Genomic DNA, 20184 nt, shown 5'->3' with positions numbered 1-20184 from the left:
AAACTAGGGATGTGCTAGAATTCCGCCTAATCCAGATTCGGTACCAAACTTCCCATTAATTCACTTATTCTGAATAGCCGATCGGGTTTTAATGCAGCGAATTTACGCAACTGTTTTTGAAAACGGACTTTTTTTAAAAAAAAAAATCTGCTTCTAAAACTTCGATCGTAAGCATGATAATTTGTCAATATTTCCTTTAAAAATACCGGTATTTCCTTGAAAATGCTTTTAAAGGGAAAGTTTAAATGTTTCCTTTAAAAATGTCAATACTCATATCAGTATTTTTAAAAAAGTATTGGTATTAATATCAATATTTTGTCCTGAGTGAAAAAAAGCCACCACAGATTGGTAAAAGCAGCAGCTAGCAGAATGAACTCAAATTGATGCCAGCCTGTTAAGTCCACTGAATGCTTGCACACTAGCACCAGCCAACAGATCCTATCCCTAGGAGAAACTAAGCTATTGTACAAAAGTAGCATTGATATTCACTACTCTTCCCATTTTTGCCTCTGGCCCCTCTCACCACTGCCGTGGGGCCCGCAAGGTGTCCAAAAGGGAATGCCACCTTCTGGCTAAAATTTTCCCCACCCCTGATCTATGGGTTATCATCAGGCACTCAAATCCTCGGTCCCAGAACACAGCATCCAAATTGTGTACTGGGACTCACTGAAACAATAAAATATATCTCTTCAATACATGAAAACCTTCAATTGGCCCCCAGTTGGTTTGGGGGCACAGTTCCAAAGTGCTGGTTGCAACTAAGGGTGGGTAGATCAATCCACTTCCACTTCATTCCACTTTAACATGTGCTCACATGTAAGTATGTCCCTTTAGTCCCATTACTGCCTTTCTCTTAAAGTATTCTTGACTAAATCTGCAATAAAATTTGCATCAGAATAATATTTGCTCTCAAAATATGCATTTGAAAACTTTTTTGTTGTCATTTTTGAGCAGAGCATTGCATCAGAACATTTGGAAAGGGTGAAAGATGGTGGATCATTAAGTCCTGACCCAGACATTCGTCTAGAAGGTACAGATCAGGCTAGCTCATAGGAGAATTCACACACACTCCACCCCACAAACAAACCTCCAGAATTTCTAGTTGCAACACAAGAACCAAAATTCTATGCCACAATTCTGTAGTAAAAAAAAAGGTTTTGGTGTTCAGAACAGCTTGAGACCAGGATACCTGAATGATCATCTTATATACCCAGTCAATCACTGCGCTTTGCAGGTGAGGGCCTCCTCCAGATACCATCTTATCAGGAGGTCTGTTCCACACAACATAGGAAGCGGACCTTTAGTGTAGTGGCACCTACCCTTTGGAATTCCCTCCCCTTAAATAGTAGACAGGTGCCATCTCTGTTATCTTTTTGGCGCATACTGAAGACCTTCCTCTTTCAACAAGCCTTTTAAGTTGAGACCTTATCACAGTCTGCGTCTGTGTTGGAACTGCTTTATAAGATGTTTTTAAAGTTGTTTTTAAAAGGTATTTAAAGATGTTTTGTTTTAAAGTGTTTTTGGTATTTTTGTTTGCCAGTCTGGGCTCTCCTGGGAGAAAGGGCGGGATATAAATTTAATAAAATAAACAAATAAATATTTGAGTTGCCATTGAAAATTTGCCTAAGGCAGAATTTGAGGCCAACTCAGGAATTCCCCAGTAAAAATCTGAGGCATTTCAAGGAGAGACAAAAAAGATTAACAGAAATTCTTGAGGGGCCACCAATCTCTAAACTTTTCTGGATTTCATATAAAAAGAAAGGACATTGCTCCATAGGTCACATGCACACCATACATTTAAAGTAGAACTGTGCCCCAGATCTGGCTAGAGCCCGGATCCCAAACTGAATCGGCCCAATCCAGGTCAATGTAGTCTTCAGTCGGATCAGGTTGAAACAGTCCCGGATCACCCTGAGTCAGGTCAGCCCACCAGGAGTGATACAGGGCTGCAAAAAAGTAGGGCAGTCAGGTGACTGGTGGCAGGGAGAAGGAGAGGCAGGCAGGCAGGCATTCTTACTAGAGAGGAAGCCCCTTTTACTAGAGTGTATGCAAATGGACAAGACCAGCTCAAGACATTTTGCTATGTGAAGTGAAGGATCCTTCCATTCCACATACAGAAGCTGACTGGAGGGACAGTTGGATCTTACTTCAACAATGATGATGGTACAGCATCCCCCACTGCACCTGAAGCATCAGGCCAGGTTAGGTTGGCTATTACAAGCTGTGTAGCTTACACAGCTCTCTCTTCCAAGAGAGGAGAATGGCTGGGGTGCCTAGGAGGAATAGCCATGGAGTCTCCACCACTACCACCAACATCTGCCACCTGAGGTGTTTGCCTCATTTTCCTAATGGTAGGGCTGGCCCCACAAATGATTAAGACTTGCAAGATCTTAAGTGGATGTTTGTGTGTCATATACCCTTATATCATATGCATAAATCTGTTTGACTCCAATGGATGCCTCGTGTGTCAGGAACCAGAAGCTGTGAATAAGCCAGTAGCGAGGACCAAAGAATCAGTATGAACCCGAGGATCAAAGAGCAAGCCAGAAGTCAGGACTGAAGAACAACCAAGGATACAGGAATACACCAGAGCTCAGGAAGACCTTGTTGATCAAGCAAAGTTCAACTGGAACTGGAAGCCCTATTAAGATATTTTCTGCCCAGGAGGATCCAATGGCCATCTGGATAGGTGGAGTCAATCCAGGACCTGAGGGTACTTCACTGGGAAGCTGCCACCTGCAATTCAGTGGCTCACCTCTTGGGGCAGCCATATACAGATTGTTGCAGCTCCTGACGCAGTGCAAGTTTTATACTTTCTACTCAGAAGTAGGTTTCACTGAGTTCAAAGGGACTTACTCCCAGGTAAGTGTATTGGATTGTCGCCTAAAAGCCCTAGTCTTTTCCTGGTGCTTTCCCCATCTCTCCCCTGCCCCTATCCCCTAACCTTAATTCCTCCTGCATCCCTCCCCCTTCTAAGGGCTACAGATAACCATTTTCTGGGGGACGATTCAGAGATCACCAGATGACTTGGGTTGCATGCCGAAACCAGGAGAGCTCTCTTCAGGGACATCGTCTGAGTTCTGCAAGTCTGCATCTGAATGACACTGCTCATGCAAACAGGCGTCTCGCATGGCAAAAATAATGTCTGAATAGATACATGGCCAGTTGAAAGTGGTGTAGGGTATGGAAGTAAAATATCCAGGACACAGAGGATTCTGGGTATCTGAAGATATACTTTCTGCCAGTAGGGGGCCACACTTAAAAATGAAACATAAAAAAGGAGAGGATTCCATCTCTATTCCATACACATGGCAAGGAACCTTGCAAAAACAATGCTCCTGTCTGCATGAATACAGCCTATAAACCCTTTTTTGTACATTCATAGGGCAAGCACAGATAGTGTGTAAAGAGACATCTGAAAAGCATTAGCTGAGTCTGGGGAAGGGCTGAAGGCTAACTGCAGGTTAGCCACTCCTGGCTTAAGACGTGGTTGTTCCTCCACTACAGAATCTCCCCATCACCACCACCTTAGGATTTCTCAGCCAACTGACACATGGTGAAGGACTTTAGCCCTGGGGCACAGCATGTGCTTTGCATTCAGAAGGTCCCTGGTTCAATCTCCACCATCTCCAGATAGGGTCAGGAATATCTCCAGTCTGACACTCTGGAGAGCTGCTGCCTGTCAGTGCAGAAAATGCTGGTCTAGATGGACAACAATCTGACATGGCGTCAGGCAGCTTTCTAGAGCCAGTGTGGTGTAGTGGTTAGAGTGTCAGACTGGGACCTGGGAGACCAGGGTTCAAATCTCCACTCAGCCATGAAGCCCTTACAGGGTAACCTTGGCCAGTCACTGTCTCTCAGGCTAACCTACCTGACAGGGTTGTTGTGACAATAAACCTGGGAGAGAAAGAACCATGTTTGTCTGCTGCTTGAGCTCCTTGGAGGAAAAGTTGGATATGAATGTAATAATAAATAAATATGTTCCTATGGATAACACTAATAATGTGAACAAGTGTACCACGTATCCTTGATGGTACTATGGGTAAGAGATTAAAGTACTTCAGGTCATTGTGGCGAGCTGGTAAGCCCAGTAACACATCTCCCTCCAAGGGCATCACAAGGAATATTTTGGAAGCAGCTCAGATTTCAGGATGTTTGCTAGCTGCCACAATCCCTCTTCCCTCCACCCCACCCAGTGATAGCTGAATCTGAGCACTCAATGAAAGAGATTGCCATCTATCCTGATTGTGAATGTTTCTCAAGGGCTTTGGGACAGAATTCCAAGTTGTAGTTTAGTGGCATCAGCTTGTTACGTGACACCATCTTTTCTGCATGCACAACTACTATCTTACTGTTGACAAACTGCCGAATGGCAAATCTGAAAGTCTGCAGGGGATACCCTGGAGGTTCTGGAATACAAAGTCCCTGGTGCTTCCTTAATTAGGTAGCTCAGCAGCAAATCTAGTTAAGAGGCAAACTTCTCTTCTCAGGGAGAGTTGACAGTAAATATCTAAGCAGCTAATTTTGGTATCGAAGGCAAAATGCACACAAGCACAGGATTCTTTTATTCTGTATCAGACTATGGTTAATCCTGGCATTTTGTTGGTTTCATTATTCCATCCGGGACTTGGTGGTTTGTTCAGTGGGTTTAGGGTGGCCGGAGGACAGTCCTCTGTTTTTGGATTCATCCAATCCAAAACTGGTTTAAAGAGAAAAGACCATCAGATGGGTGAGCTGGGACTATGAAGTGGCCTGCAGGAACATAGGAAACTGCCTGATGCCAAGTCAGACCATTGGTCCATCTAGCTCAGTATTGCCAACACTTTCTAGCAGCAGCTCTTCAGGGTTTTCAGACAAGGTTTCAGAAGGGAAAGAAAACAGGAGAAGGGAAGCCATGCCCACTTTCCATCTTGACCAGAACAAGCCAGGATGACTCAGGAAGGAAATGATTCACCTGTGGTCCTCCAGATGTTGATGGTCTCCATTTCCCATCAGCCTCAGCCAACATGGAGAATGGTCAGGGAAGATGGGAGTTGTAGTCTAGCAACCTCTGACTTAGGATGTGATGGTTCCTCCACTACAGACTCTTCCCATCACCACCACCTTAGGATTTCTCAGCCAGCCTGACGCAGGATAGAGGGCCGTAGCTAGGGATGGAAGGGTCTGTCAATTTTGCTTCTCTCAGTTTCTAATTTTTCCAGTCTTAAAATCAGTTCTCCACATTTCTGCAGCAATCTGTGATTTTGTTTTTTAAAAAAACTGTCTTGAAAATTTATCAGAATTTTAGTGTGAATTTATCCAGATCAAGACATTTTTGTATTCAGTTTTGGCTAATGTACACAGTTGTGCAAGCAATTTCCTTTAATATAATGCATTTTGTATGAATTTCACAAATGCATGCATTTTTATGCACCCTTTCCCCTGATATATCCATCTTTGTAAACCTTGTTTGGTTAGAGAACTGCATTGCAAACTTCAGATCAGTGCGAATTTCAAAGGATGGCAGTGCTTTGGTTTTCATATCGTTTCAGAAAGTGCAAACTGGATCGATTCACCTAGTGCAAACTGAAACGTCATTCTCCCCCATACCTAGCTGTAGCGGAATGGTAGAGCATCTGCTTTGCATGCAGAAGGCCCCAGGTTCTGCTCGGAAAGAAAGACACCTGTCTGAAATCCTGGAGAGATGCTGCCACTCGGTGTAGATAATACCGAACTAGATAAACCAATGGTGTAATTTGGCATGAGGCAGCTTCCTATGTTCTAAATGTATTTAGTTGAGAGAAAAGGCTAGGCATGAAGAAACAGTCTATCTTCTGATCTTTATGCAGTGATTCTTAAGTCCATTTGGTCTCCTTTCTGCACTCCTGTGCACATTTGGGTCTGTGTAGGGGAAGGAGGAATCCACCTGAAAATTTAAATTTGAATAGTTGAAGAAGCCTTTTTAAATGCATCTTCTCTCAAAATGCACATTTCGAGACCTGTTTTGATATGTTTAAACTGTGCGCACTGCAGCTTTCAGAATTGTGCAAATCTCAGTGGATAGCTCGGTTCTGATCCACCCATTAGTCTGAGAGGTGTAGATCAGGTCAGTTCATATCAGCATTTGCAAAGACTGACCTTTTCAAGCATCCCTGCATATAGCTGTTAAAATCGATGCCAAATACCTTCTGAAAAAACCTGTAAGATGACCAAAGTACCATCCACCTCTAGGGGGTATCTCTCTGAAATAGATCACTGCGTTGCTTAATCACACGTAAGTGTGACACGGGGAATGATAAACTCTTATATGCAATATGGATCTTTCCTGAGCTTTTGATTCTATAGACAGAGACAAGCTGGTGCACACCACCATGGATGATGAAATGCTTAATGTTAGAGCAGAGCTAAAACCGTCTTTCCTTGTTTCACATTCTTTTTCATGTAAAAACCACTTTCAGCCATAAGAATCTGCCTTATATCAAGTCAGAGCATTAGTCTACCTATATCAGCACTATCTGCACTGACTGGCAGAAGTGCTCCAGGATTTCAGACAATGAACATTCCCAGCCCTACCTGGAGATGCTGGGGATTGAACCTGGGACCTTCTGGGTGGCAAGCAGATGCTCAGCCACTGAACTACCGCCTTTTACCACTTTTTGCATTCATTTCAAACACGTTCACATATTTTTTTCTTGCTATTTTCCTTCATTTCTCTCTCTCCCCCCCTCTCCCTCTTGCCCACCCTCTTGCCCACCCTCTTGTCCACCCTGACACTTAATCCTGTTGGCTGGGATGAGCCAAGTGATTTCAACAATGATATCACGAAGCCACTGTTGACGTGATTGTATCCCAGAAGCCGGGACTCCAAGTCATGTGGACCATTGCAAGCAACTACCTTAAATGGCACTTTGGGCAAATGCAGCTGAAGAGTGTCATGGCACAGAAGAAGAAGAAGATGATGATGTGATTCATCAGGGCTCCTCGTATGTCAGCCTGGTGCCTTCCAGATGTTTTGGATTATAACTCCCATCAGCCCCAGCCAGCATGGGCAATAGGGATGATGGGAGTCATAGTGGTTGGGGAAGTCTGTCTTACATTCCAATGGCCAAATGATGACGTTACTTTATCTTCCTCTGTCTCTCTCTTGTCTGTAGGCATTGCCCTTCTCTCTGCTGCCTCAAGAGCTCAGGAAATCCTTGATTGCAGGCTGGGTTCCCAGCTGCTTCTGCACTCTCCACCCCCACAGTTCGTTTAGTGGCAGAAAGAAAGAAGGTGGGAGGGAGCGAAAGAGAATTGTCCGGGATTCCTCTTTGGTATGGCACCAGAGCAATTACACTTCAACTGGCCTCACTGCCCTCAGTTCAAGCAATAAATTGTGCAGGTGACAGATGTGCACTCTGGCATTTGTTCTGTTGGAAATGTCCTTCTTCATAAACAGGTTGTTTACCGTTGCAAAGTTTTTTTGTTTTTCCAGTAAGGAGGAAGGGAGAAAAAGGCAAAACCTGAGATGGCTGAAGTTGACGTTATCCAAAAATATTGAAAAGGTGAATCAGAATGGTTCATTCTTCCATCAAAGGCTTTGTAGTGAAACTGGATCAGGTTTTTTTCCCCTTTATATTTTGGTTTGACTGTATATTTTCCTCGCTTCTGAGGATAAAAGAGTCACTGCTTCCTGGACATGAGGTCAGGTCTGGATCTAATGGGCTGAAGTTACAGGAAGTTAAATTCTGGGTGAACATGAAGAGAAACCTCTTGACAAAGAGCAGGTCAACAATGGAGCCAATTACCTATTGCAGTGGTGGGTTCCCTCTCTCTAGAGATGGTCTTCAAGCACAATCTGGACAACCATCTCCTAGGGATGCTATAGGTCTGGATTTTCTGCATTGAGCAGGTGGTTTCTGGCCTCCAAGATCCCCTCCAACTCTATGGGATATATCCAGCTACGTTGTACTCAGCGCGGACACATTGAAATTAATAGTCCCAAATTATCCACATCCATCCATTTCAACGGGTCTACTTCGAATAGAAGTAGCACTGGATACAACTTATGATTCTATGACTCAACAAGTTTGGACAAAAGTCTGATGAACAGCATTCTGCATTTTTTTATGGTAATGGTTAGAGTCTGCCAAATGTCCAGAAGTGTGAAATTCAGGTTTTGACCATTGGCATTTGACCTCAAAATCTGAATTCTACTATGAAAATCTGGAGGTCAAATTTTGACTCTTTCGACTGGGTGAAAAAGGATAAAAAAAGTTTAAAAGGTCTAAATTCTGTTACAAATTGCCAATCAGTAATGCCAAATGCTGACCATGGTTGCATGTCAGCTGTCAAATATTCACGCCAGATGAGGACTGCTGCTGCATGCCAGCTGTTGAAAAATATATTGTCAGAAATTGCTGGCTGCTACATAAAAATATGGCGGCAGCTGCATATTAGCTGAGAATGTCAAATATTGGTTGTGACGTCTCAGATGCCCTCAAATACAAATACTGTTACCACTTGCTAGTGATCAATTATGGTTAAATGCCAATGGCAAATCTCTGACTATGAAATGCCCGTGCAAGTGTGACATATCCCCAGCACTGCAGTATATTTGGAAACACCAGAACTTTGAAAAGATCATTTCCAGATAGGGGATTCATTTCAGCTCATCATCATAGAAATATGGTGATAAAGCGACTTCCCAGGAGGATCCCTCCGCCTGTGCAGCCTCTGAGACGGGCTCCCGTCTTGGATGAAACTTTTTCAGCTCTAAATCCAGTCAGAAGGGTCTTTTTTGACTGGGGATAATTTCTTCCGGATAAGGAAGAAACGTGAGATTTCCCACACAGCTTTGTTGTGATTGTTGGAGACTGGAATTCATCAGAATTGTCTGTGAAAGAAGGTCTTCCAGCAGCTCGGACGGAGCGAGGATTTTTAGCTAGCTCAGCTGAATAAGTGACCCGGGTTTTTTTGTCTTTAAAGAAAAACGGACTAACAGGCAAGCATCCTCCTGTCTACGCTTATTACTTTCTTATCTATACAGCTAAAGAGATTTGTCAAAGAGTCAGCAATTAAGAAAACCTGGGTGAGCCAAAACTTTCCTTCTCTTTTACTCACGGAATTAAGGGGGAAGAAAATAAAAATAGCCTATCTTTTTTTTATTGCAAAAAGCTGACATGGAAAATAGCATTATAAAGTTTACAACGGATGAGGGGTTTCTGATTGGAAGAGAAAAGAAAAATCTTTTTGATTTATAAGACTTTTGTGTAATATATGTCTGGGACTATTTTTTCTGATCTACTTTTTTTTTTTTTGGACGAATCTGATCATTCTCTCTGCTACTAGTTATTTGGACGCTGTGAACTAAAGCTGTTTTTGCACTTCTGGGCATATAAGAGATAAGGGCTGTCTAGAGTGTGACGCCAGTTGGTTTGAAAGATTAACTCCTTTGTAACTGGAAAAGAAATAAACTGCTCTTTGCTTGGGACATTGAAAATTGAAGGAGTTTTGTTCCTTTGGCTTTAAGAATGACAATTAAGAAGATAATGGATGTACAAGAAGGGGCTTTATCTTTAGACATGTTTCAGAAAATAATGAATGGGATTAAGTCAATAAAACAAGAACTGAGAAATAATAGTCAAGCGTGGAGAATTGAATTTGACAAAATGAGACAGGAGCTGAAAGAAACTCAGGATTCTATGAGAAAGGAGAATAAAGATAGATCTGGAAAACCAAAAAAGGATGAAAGAGAAATTAAAGCCAAGGTTCAAACTATGGAGATTGGATTAAATATGGACATGGAAAAAGATTTGGATTTCCTGGCTGTGATGGATCCTGGAGACAAATATTGTGGTTTGGAACTCAGCGCTGTCCCTGAAGGAATTGAAGAGATTGGAGATAAAGATATTATCGGTTCAAAAAAATTCCTGGACTGGAAGGATTTGATGGAACTTGAAATGGAGAAAGTTAACAGAATTAATCCCTGTTTTGTGTCAATGGAAAAATCTTCAAGAGATGTGCTAGTGTATCATGTAAAAAAGAGGAACAGAGATGCGGCTTTGCAACAATACTTCAGTGATACGTTCGGAATTGATGGCAAGAAAATATCTGTGACAAAGGAAATTCCTATCAGACTCTTATTATATGACTATGACAGCAAGATTATTGGGTGCGTAAAGATGGAAGAAGGAAGATGGAACCAATACGGATAATGGAAGAAGAACGATTTGAAATTACTGGACTTAGTAGACTTGATGAGTTGGATTAATTGGCATGTTTATCTAGAAAAAAAATTGACGGACATATATTTCAAGGACTGGAAACTTCTCTTTGACTTTTTGTGGAAGAATAAAATGATATGATGTTAATGAGATTTAAAACCAATTAAGATAACCGCTGGAGGAAGGTGATTTTATAATCTACTTAGAGACAGGCTTGTTATATATTATAGATTTATAGCTGAACTGTGAAAAATCGGAAGTCAATATTTTTATATTTTTTTCTTTTTTTATTGTATTAGTTATTGATTTGTGTTTTTTTTGTATTGTTTTGGTTTTGAAAATTTGAATAAAAATTAATTGAAAAAAAAAGAAATATGGTGATAAAGCATCTGGTTTGCATGCAAAAAAATCAAGATTCAATCCCTGGCCTCTCCAGGTAGGGCTGGGAAAGACCCCTGACTAAAATTATGCAGAGTTGCTGCCAGTCAGTGTAGACAATGCTGAGCTAGATGGACCAAAGAATTGACTCAGTATAAGAGGCATAAGCGGGGGGGCAGTTTGGCTAAGACAGGACCTTCGCTGTGGCTTAATTTTGAAGATTTCAGATGGCAAATACCATTCACCAGGTATGTTGTCGTTCTTTCGAGAGTCCATTATAAACTTAATTTCCTTTGATGAGAGAGAAGGCTATTGGAGCGTGTCGGCAAGGATAAAGGAGTTAACTGGTGAAACATTTCACTGCTGGGAGGCATTTGGTTGATTGGACTGTTGCTGTGGTTCTAATTGCTTTCATTACCAGTTGTTTGTGCGACGCTTAATGCCCACTGGTTTTATTAAACTTTGCATGTTTTGACCTTCAGTTCAAGCGCCTTCTTGGCTGAGAGTTAGGCAAACGTTTTAATATTAATATGTATGAATAAAATAAAGGGAACAGAGTCAGGCCCCTTAAGGTCCTGGTCCAATTGACATTTGTTGCATTTTGTATGCAGAAGAGTCCAGGCTGGGAGACACCCCTTCCTGGAACCCTAGAGAGATAACTGCCAGTGTAGACAATACTGGGCTAGATGGACTAATTGTCAAGCTCAGTAGAAGGCAGCTTCCTGTGTTTCTAGGCTTCAGTCTAACTTAACTGAAAGCCCATCCCATTGAACCCAGTGGGGCTTACTTCTGTGTAGACATGCACAGAGTTGCACTGTCATTCATGACTTTAATGCATCCCATTCATTTCAAGGAAACTTAAAAGTAAAGGTAAAGGTGTCCCCGCACTTATAGTGCGAGTCGTTTCCGACTCTTAGGGTGACATCTTGTGACATTTACAAGGCAGACTGTATATATGAGGTTGGTTTGCCAGTTTCTTCCACGGCCTTTCTTTACCCCCTAGCATATGCCGGGTACTCATTTTACCGACCACAGATGGATGGAAGGCTGAGTGGACCTCGACCCCTTTTTTACCAGAGATTCGACTTCCTCCTTCCGTTGGAATCAAACTCCGGCAGTGAGCACAGCTTCGGCTGCATTACCGCCGCTTACCACTCTGCGCCACAGAGGGTCTTCCAAGGAAACTTAAACACTCCTAATTTTAGTTGCATTGGGGCTGATGAGGAAAAAACTTGTCTTCCCATACAATTTTGGAAACAGTAGGGTTTACATTGTAGTTTAGTTCCCAATGGTTCTAAATCCTGAATAGACCAAATGCATTTCAGCAAAGCCTTCCTCAGTGGCCTTTTTGATAGGGTTTGACTTCTGATTTGCAATCGCTTAAAGGAGAAGAAAACACTTCAACACGCACAGAGTTCCCAAACCATCACTTGATAGTACCCCAGTGTGGCCAACAATCTAGACTTCCCCTAGTCAAATAATATTTTCAGTATCCTCCGTCTGAGAAACTGTGAATGTCAAACACCTCCAGCGGCCACAAACATAGCAATATTTGCTGATGTACATTACCCCAGTTCATTCCCAACAAGCTAGAAACTAGAGCAAGCTAGAAATTGCATTGGTGCATTCCACCAGTGGGAAGGAAAATGCTCCCTCTTCAAGAAAGTGTCTTTGGGTGCCCAAGGGCTTTTGTATCTACTCTGAGAAGGGCTTATTGATGTTGTCTCCATTGCTCTGAATGGGGAGAGGGACAATTCAAGGGGCAGCAGGACACAGCACTGGTCTTAGGTGTTGGAATTCCTGATGGAGGCACACACAGGGCAAATGGTGAATGCTCACATTTCCTACCCAAACAGTTTTGTCAAGGAGCTATCCCTCAGTGGTAGAGCCCATTATTTGCATGCAAGAAGGTCTGCAGTTCAGTCTCCCTCTTTTTCAGCCCAAAGATTTTAGGCAGCAGGTGAAGAAACAGACTTTTCTCTGCCTCAGACCCCATGAGATACTGCCAATCAGAATAGAAAATACTAATAGTGTTGGAGAAGAGCTTTGCGCATACCATGGACCGTGAAAAAGAGAAATAATTGGGTGTTAGATCAAATTAAACCAGAACTATCACTAGAAGCTAAACTGATGAAACTGAGGTTATCATACTTGGGACACATCATGAGAAGACATGATTCACTAGAAAAGACAATAATGCTGGGAAAACAGAAGGGAGTAGAAAAAGAGGAAGGCCAAACAAGAGATGGATTGATTCCATAAAGGAAGCCACAGACCTGAACTTACAAGATCTGAACAGGGTAGTTCACGACAGATGCTATTGGAGGTCATGATTCATAGGGTCGCCATAGGTCGTAGTCGACTTGGAGGCACATAACAACAACAAAGAGATCAGCCAAAGGTCTGACTCAGTAAAAGGCAGTTGGGTTTTTTTTCTTCAAAACAAAGCTTTTATTCCTCAAGATATTTGTATCCCTTCCTCCAAGACTCCTAAAAGGGAGTCTGTCACTCTTGGTGGACTTGGGCACTGTTCAACGCTCAAAAAGACCTTGTATCACACATTCCAAAACACCTCCTGTGGTTCTGTTCCCATACAATCCTACCTTGTTACTGGCTAGTGTTTGCTCCTCAACTGTTTAAAGCTGCCATGGACATGATGAATATTCCAACTGTTGCCCTGAGTGTCAGATTCATTAAGCTAATTAGCCAGACATTTTCAAAATGTCACCTAAAGGACTTCTGCATTAAGCATTTTACTTAAGTGGTAAGTGACGTGGAAAACATTCTTCACATCAACAGATTGCCAGGCACATGCAATGTTTGGTAGGGAAATGCTGTCAATGGTATCATCTCATAGCAACCCCTCCTAATCTGGGTGGAACGCCTACAGCAGGGGTTAGGACCAGCTTGAACAGACAAAAGAAAGCGCTTCGTCACACCGCACATAGTTCAGCTATAGAATTCAATCCCTCAAGAGGCAGTGACGGCCACAAAGTTGGGTGGCTTTAAAAGAGGATTCGATATATTCATGGAGGATAAGGCTATCACTGGCTACTAGCCACGATGGCTGTGCTCTGTCACCATAGTCAGAGGCAATATGCCTCTGAAAACCAGTTGCTGGAGACTGCAGGAGGGGAGGGTGATCTTGTATCAGGTCTTGCTTGTGGGCTTCCCATGGGCACCTGGTTGGCCACTGTGAGAACAGGATGCTGGACCAGATGGGCCACTGGCCTGATCCAGCAGGCTCTTTTTATGTTCTTATGTTCTTTGTTGGCTGGATGCAGCAGTGGATTCCTATCTGGCTGATGGCGTCTCCTCCCCAGAAAATGACAAAATATTGGAGGAAGAGATAACACAGCAACCTGGCAGCATGCTGAGAGCTGAGAAAGGGAAACCCTTTCCCCCATGCCTTATAGAAGCCAAATGAGCTGCTGATGGGGCAAGAGCTTTCTTTCTGTCTTTCTCCAACGGCAGCCTATCATCGTTTCATGCTGGGCTCTGAGAAAGGCAAGGGCCATAGCTCAGGGGCGGAGCATCTGCTTTGCATACAGAGGGTCCCAGGTCCAATCCCCAGCTTCTCCGGGTAGGGGTGGGAAAGAAAGACCCCTGCCTGAGACCCCGGAGAGCCGCTGCCTTTCGGTGTGGAAAGGTCAGAGCTAGATGGACCAATGGCCTGATTTGGTTTAAGGCCACTTCCGATGACCCTAAAGGGAAGTCTGTTACCCAGCATGGAAGCCATGCATTTCCCAGCTGGGTGCTGAGCACAAGAAAGGGATAAAGAGAGAGGAAAGGGAGAGAACAGTGTAGTGTAGTGTAGTGGTCAGTGTGTTGGACTAGGACCTCAGAGATCAGGGTTCAAATCCCCACGTTGCTGTGGGCTTGTGGACACACCATACATTTAAAGCACATGGCTTCCACCCCAAAATCTTGGGAACTGTAGTTTATCCCTCACAATGCTACATTTCCCAGCATCATTAACAAGCTACAGCTCCCAGGATACTTTGGAGGAAAGCATGTATGGTGTGTATGCAGCCATGAAGCTCACTGGGTGATCTTGAGCCAACGGGTGATCCTGGAATAAAGCTTTCTAAGGATTCAGTATTGTGGGTGTATTTTGCACCGTGTTCTTGACACAATAAGAGTGCCTTACCGGTGGATTTATTCTGCTTTATTAGTTCTTCTGTGATGCTTCCCGAGCGCTACAACATTATGCCACCCTGGGCTCCTACTGGGAGGAAGGGCGGGATAAATGCATGAATGACTGAGTGAATGAATGAATGAATGCTGTCTGGAGGGTCAATAGCACAACAAAAGCAGGACAAAAAAACAAACAAGCCCAGAACATTTGTGGCATGGAAAGTTACAAGATTCCAGCAGGAAGTTATGGGACTTACAGCAGGGCCAACAGATGACTGTCCGGCTGCCTCTGGAGTGTCTCTAGTGTTGAAGCAGTATGACCCTCCCGAAACTTTTGCAGGTGCAAACAGAACTGAATTGGGATCATATATGACCACCCTGATAGTATTAGGAGCACAGTGCCTCATGAATGCACAAGGATGACTGGAGGGGCCCACAGATTATATAAAATAAACTGGAACAACTTGGCATCAATCATAGCAAGAATGCAAAGTACTGGGAAACAGGAGACTTACCTTCAATCCAATGTTGGATGAGCATATCTTAATCAACCATTACATTTTTAAAATGTCTGTACTACATGAAAAGCGAGGGAAGATCACAACCAATAAGACTTTTGAACCCCTGCCCCCATTGTATAGGATATTAATGAATGGTTTTTTAGTTTAAATTTGACTATGTTGATATGTATATGTATTGTTTTTACTCTTGTTGTTCGTCGCCTAGAGTGTCCCTAACCCGGACAGATAGGCGGCTGAAAAATAAATTTATTATAATTTATTATATTATTGTGAAGATCATTACGGATGGGTTCAGTTTGGATAGCCAGACTTGAGTTGCTCTCCATTCTACACATGCTTCCTCAAAGTAAGTCTCCCTGGGCTCAATAAGATTCAGCAGGAGTAAGTAGAGAAAAGAGGACAGCATTACAGAACAATCCTATGCACATTTACTCAGAAGTAAGTCCAGCGGACTTCTGGGAAGGGTGACTTCGCTTGTGCCTGCTTTTGAGACGGGCTCCCGCCTCAAAAGAAGCTTATTCAGATATAAATCAGTCAGAACATTTTTTTTTGACTGATGAAATTTCTCCCGGGCAGGGAGAAACGTAGAGATCAACCTCAAAAGCCTGTTTTTGTTGGGAGGACTGGATTTCATTAATTTATGAGAAAAGGTCCAGCCAGCAATGCCGGACGGACTTCCGAACAAGCTCTATCTGATTAATGCGATATGTTTATCTTTTCTTCAAAGAGAAAATGGACTAACAGGCAAGCACCCTTCTTTCTATTATTTTTTTTACTTGGTTTAAATTGTTGCAGCAAAAAGAGATTTGTCAAATGAATCAGCTTTAAAGAACTTCTGGGTGAGCTATAACTCTTCTCTGTTATTCACGAAATTAACAGCTTATCTCTGTTTCTATTGCAAAAAGCTGTCCTGGAAGTGCATTCTAAAGATATAAACAGAAGAGGGATTTCTATTCCGAGGAACATTATATTGTCTGGGACTATTCTCTTTTTGGTCTATTTTATTTTGACGAATCTGCTTCTTCACAACGCCACTAACTGTTTTGATGCTGGGAACTAAATTTGTTTTGTATTCTTGAACATAGAGAGATAAGGCAGGCTGCTCTGTTTATACTGTGATGTCATCAAGCCTGGAATATTAACCCAATTGTTGCTGAAATAAGAAGTGGTTCTTCTTTATTTTTGTTTTGTTTTGTTTTCGTGATTTTAAAAATGGCAATCAAGAAAGTGGCTAAGAATCTGGAAGTAATTATGTTTCAGAAAATAATGGATGAGATTGAGATAACGAAACAAACCCTGCGACAGGGCAGTAAGGAGCTGAAAATTGAACTGAGCAAAATGACGCAGGAGCTTAAAGAAATAGGGGATCCTGTGAGAGAGGAGAATGAGATCAGAGATGAGAAAAGAAAAAATAAAGGGAAGATACAAGCCCTGGAGATTGGAACAAATGTGGAATTGGAAAAAGATCTGGAGTTTATGGATATTAGAAATAAAATCTACTGTTTGGAATTGAACGTTATCTCTGAAGAAATTAATGAAGATATTAGAGATAAAGTTATCAAAGGCTTGGATAATCTTTTGGACTGGAATGACGTGATGGAGCTTGATATAGAGAAAATCTATGGAATTAACTGCAGCCATGTGACAATGGAAAAACTCTCAAGAGATGAGCCAGTGCATTTTGTAAAAAAGAAGAACAGAGATATGACTTTACAACAATATTTCAGCAACTTATTCAGAATTGATGGCAAGAAAATATTTGGGATAGAGGAAATTCCCATCAGACTCTTATTATATGACTATGGCTATGACAGCAAGATTATTATGGAATACTGATAATGGAAGATTGGACACTGAAATTACTGGACTTAACAGGACTATTGAAGATGGAAGATGGAATTAATAGGGATAATGGAATAATGGCTATTGAAATTATTGGACCTAACAGATTTTGATGAGATGGATTAATCGATATGTTTATTTGGACTATGGTTATGACAATAAGATTATTATTATTATTAAGGAGATGGATTAATCGACATGTTTATTTGGAGAAAAATTGATAGATATATTTCTTAAAGAATTGAAACCTCTCTTTGACTTTTTGTGGAAAGAATAAAGTAATGTTTATGAGATTTGATGATTAATTAAGATAACTACTGGAGGAAAGTGATTTTATAATATAATTTAAGAGACAGGATTGTTATATATTGTAGACCTACAACTGATTTGATCTGCGACAAATGGGAAGTCAACATTTTATTTTTTTGTTTAATCATTTTTGTTTTGTTTTGTTTTTTGTCTTTGAATGTTTTATGATTTTGTTTTGTATGTTTTATGAAAATTTGAATAAAAATTATTGTAAAAAAAAAAAAAAAAGAAGTAAGTCCAGCGGAGCTTAGTCCCTAGGAAGTATCTTTAGGAATCCAGCATTTATTAATTAACTAGTGAAAGTAGGATTCTCTAGTAAGTATGTTGTGTTTATTGGAGTGATGTGCAGTATTTTGATGCATTTGTATATGCATATCTGGGGTCCCCAATGTGGCACCCATAGGCAGGGGTGCACTCATCCGGGGTCATGGGGGGTAGTGGACCCATTACTTTTTTGGGAGCAGGGTCCCAGCCAGGTCCCTATGTATGAGCATGAAAGGGGAGTATGTTAGCCACTAAGAAGAGTCCTTGTCCTTTTGTGCTGATTGGAGCCAATCAGAGTGAAAGGAGATGAGTCAGCCCCTGGGAAGACTCTTCTTAGTAGCTAACACACAGCTTTCCCTTTCATGCTGATTGGCTCCTAGCGACCTCTGTTGTAATGGAGTGTGGACTCGTGAGACAACAGGGAGAGCATGGGAGATGAAGGAAAGTGGGAAAGGGGGCATGGTTCTGAGGGGGGTGTCATGACTATTATGAAGGGACCATGACATTACGCTACTGCCCATAGGCACCATGATGTTCTCAGACACACACATGCCCTGGTGCCCACCAGGGGCACTTGCCCCTCCCATTTTTTAAAATGGGGAATCTTTTTTGGGGAAGGAAGTGGTTACCTGCTGAGTGGGTGTTCCTGCTGTTTTGACTGTGTTTTATTTTTCGATGGGATGTAGGTTTTGCTTGTTTTGTGCTCTGCGCATCACTAGTTTTTCAGTTTCTGTTTTTATATCAGATTTCAACGTCTTTGTTATTTCTATGTTGTAAGTCGGTTTGAGACACCTTAGTACAAAATTGTGACATACACACACACACACACATTTTCACAATATCATGCCCAAAAAAATCAATAGTATTGGGTGGTATTCAATTATAGTCCTACTCAGAGTATACCCATTGAAGTTAATAGACATGACTAAATGGGGTTCATTTATTTCAATGGGTCTCTTCTGAGTTGAATACTGCCCACTGATTTTGTAACCTGGACCATGGTATATATTCCATATATATATATATTCTGTAACCTAGGACATCCTCTTATCACATGAGAATGTGAATACTGACATAAAAGAAACATCTTTCCTTACCTTCAGTATGCACAGCAGAGACATAAGTCCAGTTGTATCTTTTGACAATGTCCACCATAGCCCGAGCTTGTTGTGCATCTGAAGGTACCACTCTCATGAAGTACTTGAACAAGGTCTTGTCGCTTAAGTCCATGCTTGTCGCAGAGTAAGCAATCTGAGGTATGTTGAAAAGCTGCAACAAATTTTGGACCTGGATTGCCACAGAACTGGACCCAGGCCCAATGACACCCACGATGGGCTTCTTGGAGTGGAAGGAAGATGTAGATCCATCCACACACTTCATCAGTCCTTCCTCCTCTTCCGCTGAGATGAGTGAATCCCGTATGAACTCAATGCTTTGCTCAAGAGCTACCGCTGAATGCCAACATGAGTCTCTTATCTCGCAGCCTAACGTTATGTTTGGCAACAGTGTTTGGTTCTGATTAATCCTGTCCAGGGTATGAAGCATTGCCTCCACTCTCTGGATACCATATTGCTCTCTCACTTCTCCACATTTCCTCTCGTGGACTTTGTCGACAGTTGGCTGATGATGGACAGAGAACAAAGCCCCAATGACAATGTCACCGGGCATATAGGCCACCACCCTCCTTTCATTGGACTGTGCGGAAACCGAAAGACCAAAGTTCCCACAGACATCTTCCTTCAATAACAAGATTGCAAGGAATGGCAGAAGGTGCATTTTAGGAAATGGTTTAAGCCAGTATAGGAAACATGATGGGCTCAGCAGGTGAAAGCGTTGTTAAAAAGCAAGATCTGAGTCTTTCGGAGGAATTGAAGCAATCAACGCGACAGTCAACTGGCATTTCCAAACATTTTCTTGTGGATGACCAACATCTTGTCTTCAAAATAGAGAATGTAATCATAGTCTTCACAACCTTTAAGAGAAAATGGAATGGATTTTTTTAAGGGAGCAAGCATTTCTAGAACCTCTTTAAACTAGAGCTACCACCAATATTTTAGATTAAAACAGGTAGGGAAACTGTGGCCCTCCAGATGTTGCTGGACTACAACTGCCATCATCCCTGATGATTAGCCATCCTGTCTAGGGAGGATGGGAGTTGACGTCTATCAAACTCTGCAGAGGCACAGGTTCCTTATCCCTGGACTGAAGCAATATTCAAAGTGAATTGGTGTTTTCTTTTATCTTTTTAAGAAAAAACATCAGAGAAATGTTTAGAAAGCCAAAGGAATGTCTATACGACGTATAAGAAAAATCAGATGGGTTCGTACGTCCCAGAATCTGTTACCAGATTTCGCCTATGGCAAAATGATCTATTTATTACTTTCCCACCCGCTAAAGGGGTTTCCACAAAAAGAAGCAAACAATATAACACAGCCATAAATCACAATGAAAACAAATATGAGACAGAGTGGGCTCCCAAAAAAGAAAAAGTCTTGTCTTTGGTTGTTGCAGTCTGAACCTGGGACAGGGAAGGTGTGGTCAGAGAGCCT

General features: G+C 42.0%; 1 protein-coding gene across 4 annotated transcripts in view; it reads right to left on the bottom strand.

Annotated features, from left to right (window-relative positions):
* The window catches only part of GRM5 (glutamate metabotropic receptor 5), a 313504-nt gene extending 294072 nt beyond the window's left edge, over positions 1-19432 (bottom strand). For 3 of the 4 annotated variants that reach the window (XM_061628881.1, XM_061628878.1, XM_061628879.1), the window contains exon 1: positions 18733-19411. In XM_061628881.1, coding sequence (XP_061484865.1) covers positions 18733-19411 — 679 coding nt within the window. Of the gene's footprint in view, positions 1-18732 lie in introns of all 4 variants that reach the window. The other variant, XM_061628880.1, reaches the window with a different exon arrangement.
* Between the last annotated feature and the right edge of the window lie 752 nt (positions 19433-20184).

This window comes from Rhineura floridana, chromosome 5 (genome assembly GCF_030035675.1).
Source record: "Rhineura floridana isolate rRhiFlo1 chromosome 5, rRhiFlo1.hap2, whole genome shotgun sequence".
NCBI classification, from domain to species: domain Eukaryota; kingdom Metazoa; phylum Chordata; class Lepidosauria; order Squamata; family Rhineuridae; genus Rhineura; species Rhineura floridana.
This window is presented reverse-complemented; position numbering and strand designations above follow the sequence as displayed.